General features: G+C 59.8%; 1 protein-coding gene across 4 annotated transcripts in view; it reads right to left on the bottom strand.

Moving 5' to 3' along the window:
- The window catches only part of BCL7A (BAF chromatin remodeling complex subunit BCL7A), a 30,825-nt gene extending 25,131 nt beyond the window's left edge, over positions 1 to 5,694 (bottom strand). The window contains exons 1-2 of one of the 4 annotated variants that reach the window (XM_070769492.1): positions 5,262 to 5,694; positions 4,747 to 4,842 (exon numbers count right to left, since the gene is read on the bottom strand). In XM_070769492.1, the coding sequence (XP_070625593.1) occupies positions 4,747 to 4,838 (92 nt within the window). In that variant the 5' untranslated portion in view covers positions 4,839 to 4,842; positions 5,262 to 5,694. Of the gene's footprint in view, positions 1 to 4,746; positions 5,001 to 5,261 lie in introns of those variants that run through there. The other 3 variants (XM_070769494.1, XM_070769493.1, XM_070769495.1) reach the window with 3 other exon arrangements.
- Between the last annotated feature and the right edge of the window lie 306 nt (positions 5,695 to 6,000).

Below are 6,000 nucleotides of genomic sequence, written 5' to 3' on the forward strand. Positions count from 1 at the left end.
CAAACTGCTCCAATCCCACCCAAAGGGCCACAGGCACTCACTCCTCACAAGCTGGTTTCTTCTGCCCAGGCCCCGGTAGGTCAGATCCAAGGCTTGATTGTGTTTAAAACAGAAAAAAAAAGTAACTGACTTGCAATACACAGGACACCTCTCAGGGTGTAAAGGGTGCCAGACCTGGGCTTCGCAGGCCACACGTGAGCCGAGATGAACGTGGCAAGTCGCAGGTGCCGTCCAGGGAGGTTACAGGCCCCGCAGGTTCTGAGCGGAACACGGCCGGGTTCTGGTTGCCTCCCTTGGACCCAGGTCCCAACTCGCTCCAGGCATTAGAAACTGCTCTTTAGTTCCAGTTCTAGGTGTAGGCACTGAGGGGCCAGGGGTCAGAGGGAAGAGCGCTGAGACTCTGATCACAGTCTGCAGTCCAGCCGGCAGCCTCCCAGGGAGAGACAGGCCCTGGAGTTCAGGGGCAAGATGCTGAGTGAGAACCCGGTACTTTGTAGACATGTCCAGGGAGTGTTGGGTGTGTCATCAAGCCAGCGGCTCGGCAGCGCCTTAGGAAACGACATACGAACCTAGAGGAGCAGCGAAGCGTTCCTACCACCAGCTCCAAACCCATCACCCTAGGACTCGCAGCCCCCTCAACCCCCAAGGAGTGTATTACCCTGTACTTATCCCCTAACATTTGTGGTGGTAGACGAGCGGCCAAGAGGCACATTTTGTCTGGTCTATATGGTGCTTTAAAAAATAAGAGTCCATTGCCAGACTTGGAAAAATAAAACCAACAAACAAGTCAAACCCCACATTCAAATCCAGATTGCTGGCCATTCTCAAAAACACAAGATGGCCATGAGGGACCCGCACGCCCTGAGGAGCAGTGCCTCTCTCAAGATGGGGCCCTTGGCTCTCTCAGACCCCTGAGTCTCACCACCTCTAGGCACAGGACTGGATTCACCACAACCTCCAGGCTGCAGCCCGACCTGGCCTTTGACGGGCACGCCCGGAGCCCTCCTGTAACCAGCCAGGCTGAAGTGCCTGTCTCTTCCCCGCCAGGTGGGTTTCTGAACAAAAGGAGTCAGCTGGAGGAATACAGCCCCAAACACCCCATCCCAGCACAAGCTCCTGTGTAAACTACGAGCACCCCTCTCCCTAGATCCTCCAAGCTGAGGCCAATTCCTAATGTTCCCTCAGGGTCAGCTCCGAGCGCTGGCCAGCCAGGGAGACATGACTCCCGAAAAGACAGCTCTGAAGCCATCACTTCCTCTCCACTTCCCAGGGGTAGTCCTTGATGCCAGAGAAGGTCTAGCTATGGCTGGCTTCATCCTAACTAGGCCCAGGCCCGCTTGACCCGCCCTGTGCCTGGCAGGAGGGTCCCCTGCAGGTACTGAGGAGAGTCTAGGCACAGTCAAACCCCCCGCCCCTAGGGACCGTGGGAGGGCTCGGGGAACAGGCCTCTCTTCGGCTCCACAAGTCACTGAGGGACCCTTCAGACCGCAGTCCCAGGGGTCCCTGGGCCTAAGCCTACTTCAAGGCTCAAGCCTTTTACCGCCTGCCAATGACTCCCACTTCCCTCTCTTCTCCACCTGCACCAGGCCTCCTAACCCTGCCCCAGTTTCCCCCCAGAGGAGCCCACCATTTTGTTCTTCCTTCAGCCATGATCTGGCTGCCTTGCACTCCACCAGCTGGCCTCGCTGGGGTATCAAACAGAAAGGAGAGGAGAAATAGCCGGTAGCTATGGACAGGGCGGCCACAAGCTGGCTGCTGGCTTTTTCCAGAGGAGGGGAAGGGTAGGGCTTGGCAGAAGGGGGGATTTTTAGGGGTCACCGGGACTGAGAAACACCACCCTAGGCTTACAGGCTGAGTGGTATGCTAGGCACCTCCATTCTGAATTTTTTAAAAAAAGAGAGAAACGGGATGTTGAGTTAATTTCAGATAAACAGTGAATAATATTTTTTAGTATAAGTATGTCCCAAACAGTGCATGGGACACACTTACACACTATATATATATATATATATATTTAAAAATATTATTTTGTTGTTTATCTGAAATTCAAATTTAACTGGGTGTCCTGTAATTTTATTTGCTAAATCTGGCAACCCAGTGTCCCAGCCAGTAGGACGTCCCAGACACGGTTGGTGGCCACAGAGTTAATAAACAACCCCAAACCACAAGGGCTGACTGGAAGACACATTCTAAAGGCAGAGCGAGGGTAGGATTTGGCTTCTTGGTGCTGGGGAAACCTATGAAATAAGGTAAAGTCCCTTTTGCTTAGAATGGGCAGGAGGGAAAAAAAATCAGCAAAACCAAGCTTCTACCTGACAATAAAGGCAGCATTTAATGGCCAGGGAAATGGCTCCCCACTCCAGTATTCTTGCCTGGAGAATTCCATGGACAGAGGAGCCTGGCGGGCTATAGTTCATGGGGTCGCAAAGAGTCGGACACGACTGAGAGATTCACTCACACACACACACACATACACACACACCCCTGAGAGATTCACACATACACCCCTCCCCATGTGAAGGATTAAGTGCTTTTGGCGACATGGTATTATTCCAGGAGGGGAGAAGGCACACAGGGACCCTTTGCTGTCATGGTTAGAGAAGTTATGTGGTTAGCCCAAAGTCACAGCAAGGAAGTGAACTGGAAGTCCAGTCATAAGATCCCAAAGTCTGAGGTGTTTAATGTACTTGACTCCTAGTTTCCCAAAACACAAAAAGGGAGGGAGACAGGTTCTCCTCCCCTCCCCCCTCAAACCAGAGCCTGCTCAGCAGCACTTAAGGCTTCCAGGCTGGCTGCTCTGGGGCCCCCAGGGTGGAAAACCCCACAGCTCCATCTGCCCTCCCAGCAGAGCAGCTGGCGGGTGGGCCCTCCAGGAGCAGCTGTCAGGGTGCAGGGGCCTCTGCCAGGCTGGGAACCTGGGGCAGAAGGCCCCACCAGGCCTCCCGAAGCACAGAAAGGCAGCGTGCCCCCACCCCTTTCTCACCTCTAGGCTGGTAACAGAAGGAACTCAGGCCCAGACAACAGCTCTTTCTTTGCCTAGGCGCTCAGGCAGGGGACAACTCCAGCCTTGCCTCTGAGAATCCCGCTGGAGAGGGGGTGGTGGGCTTGTTTTTCCTGTGTGTGTTTTGGCCTGCAGCTGTTTCTGCCATTTTTAAATGGCTCCAGTCCCGGCACTCGGCGCCCTGCGCGTCAGGGGAGCTCCCACGGCAGGGAAGACTTGGATCTCAACTTTGGAAGGCCTCCCCTTCTCACGGTTCTGAAAATTCTTTGTCCCATTGGAGCCAAACCCAGCCCTCGGCTGGGCATCCGGCCATCTGCAGACAGCCCTTTCCATAGGAGGCCCGGGAGCACGTGGACTTTATTGATTTTCCTCTTGCCTTTTTTGTTGGGTTTGACTCAGAAAGGACAGCTAACTTGTGACACGGCTAGACTGGAGGCTCGCCCCCAGTGGTTTTGAGAGACCCAGGCGTTACTTGAGAAATGACACCCCTAAACATAAACAGAGCCCGCCACGGGGCCTTGCCGGGTTTTCAGGCTTTAAATAAAGGGTCAGAATGAGCCCGCGGGCACTGACACTCGAACGTCGCGGCGGCTCTTCTCCCTCCCTGACCCTGGTGAAGCCGTGGGAAAAAAATAATAAAGTTGAAATCCAGGAGCCGGGAGTTTTCAACAAGTCTGCCCCAACCTGACGATCGGCTGCCGTCTCGGGCCTGGCCCTCGGGCCGATTCCGAGACAGACCCGGACGAGGCCGGGGAAACGTTCAGTCGTATTAATTACAACCAGGCCACGCCGGACGGAATCTAACGTGAGCCGGAGAAACCGCACGGCCCGACACCCGAGTCCCCCTCGCCCCCGGCGCAGAGAACAAAAACAACAGCTCTCTCTGCAAAACAAACACGAACCGCCGGGTTTGGAGCAGCACACGCGGCCCAGGACCGGGGTCTGGCCCCAAACGTTAGCTCGCCCGAGCCCCCGAGCCCGGGTCCCGGCAGAGCTGGGCGGGAAGGGGGGTGGGGGGCGCCAGGAGCCCCGGGCCCCGCGGCCGCAGCCAGCGTTTCCTCCTCGCGCTCGCCCCCATCTTTCTTCGTCGCCAAGAGCCCTCTCTCCAGGCAGCCCAAAGCGCTAAATTTAAACGGCTCGCGCTCTACAAACTCCGCAGACTCGAGGGCGCCGAGCCTGGGAGGCGGGGAGCGAGCAAGCGAGCCAGCCGGGGAGGGAGGGAGAGAGGGAGGCCCGGCGCGGGCAAGGGCGCGGGGGCCGGCGCTGCGCCGCCCGGGGCGCGCGGGGAGGAGACGGAGACGGCGGCGGCCCGCTCGGTGCCTGCACAATGGAGCTCGCGCTCTCCCCTCCGCCGCCGGCATCGCGGCCCCGGCGCGCGGGAAGCCGCTTTCATGTGACTTGCACAAAACGAAATGGCTTCTGGGGCCGGCCCCGAGCCCCCCTCCCGGGAGCCAAGCGCTGCGCCGGGGACTGCCCGCTGCTCCACCGCCCGGCCCGGGGCGCCTGTCGCCTCCAGGCTGCCGCCGCCGCGCCAGGTGGGCGACAGGCGCGAGCGCACCTGGGCAGCGGCCGCGGCCCCCGCCGCGCACAGGTGACCCGGCTCGCGCGCCGCCCGCCCTCTCCAACTCCCGGGCCCGCGGGCGGCCCGGGGCGCTGCGCCCCGCCGGCTTTTTGTATCTGGTTTCGGGGTTCGGGGCGGCCGCGGCGCCGAGCCGGCGAGCGAACGAGCCGGCGCCTCCGCTTACCATTTGCGCACTTTCTCGATAGCCGCCATGACCCTCTTGATATCATCTTTGGCCCGGCTCCTGGTCTCGGCTCGAACCGACCTGCCCGACATGGTTCTGGCGGGGAGAGAGAGGCTGGGGGAGCGCGCCCGCCGGGTCCTGCTCGCGCTCCGCGGCGGCCACACTCGCGCCCGCCCGCCCGCTCACTCACTCACACACGGACACACACACACACTCGCACACATACACACACACACAAAGCCTGGTGCCGCCGCGCGCCCAGGGCCCAGTGCGCAAGCGCCGGGCGGCAGCTGCACCAAGCAGGGGGAGCAGCGCCGCCGCGGCCGCCGCTAGTGCGGCCTCCGGGCGCCGCCGCCGCGGAGCAGCGCCGGCAGCCTCTCCGCCCACCCGGGGGAGGCGCCCGCGACCCCCGCTCCCCGGGGAGGTGACGAGGGGCTCCTGGCTACCCCCGGCTCCGGGCACGCGGGGTAGTGGGGGAGGCGGGCTGGCGGGCGGAGGTGCGCACGGACACTTACTCGGAGGCCGCAGGTGCCGAGGGGTCCCCCGTGGAGAGCGGGCCGGCTGGCCGGCCCGCCGTGGAGCGGACGCATTCCTGGGGAGCCGGCGCGGCCGCCCGTCCGCGGCCCCGAGTGTGTGGCAGCGGCTGCAATAATGCAAGTTTCCTGTGGGGCTCCCGACTTCTCAGAGTTGAAGGCGCCGATTCGGGACGGGAGGTGCTCTTGGAAAGAGTTGAGAAACGCGGACCTCTGCTGGCCTTATGCCCGGTTTAAATACGCGAGCTAGGACGTAGCTTCCCTGTCTTTCGTCCTTTTGGAAAACTAGGGTGGGAGGAAATGAGCTTGGGGTGACCACGAGAGACATTCGACCTTGCTTCTTAAATAGCTTTCGGCGCAGGAGAAGCTCGATGATTATTAGCATTTCAAGAGGGGCTCTTAGACATTGCCTCTAGTGATAAGTTGCCCTCGCCATAAATAAGGGAAGCGGGCCCACGCTGGAGTTTCTGTCCTAGAACCACATTTGAGCTTAAGCCACACCTGATGTAAGTTCCGGGCTCAGCCCAGCTGCTGCTACCGCACAAATGACCCTGGCAGGTAAAGTAGACTGGCCGGCTACGAGGAGGACTTCTGGGCTGGTGTCTTCCCCGCGGTGCCTCAAGACAGCTCTGCACCAATCTACAATTACCGGGATAAGCCATCCTTGTGCTCAGCTGCAGCTAAACTGGTATTGAACAGAGCGGGTTCGTGCCCAGATGGA

The sequence above is a fragment of the Bos indicus genome, chromosome 17 (genome assembly GCF_029378745.1).
Source record: "Bos indicus isolate NIAB-ARS_2022 breed Sahiwal x Tharparkar chromosome 17, NIAB-ARS_B.indTharparkar_mat_pri_1.0, whole genome shotgun sequence".
Taxonomy (NCBI): Eukaryota; Metazoa; Chordata; class Mammalia; order Artiodactyla; family Bovidae; genus Bos; species Bos indicus.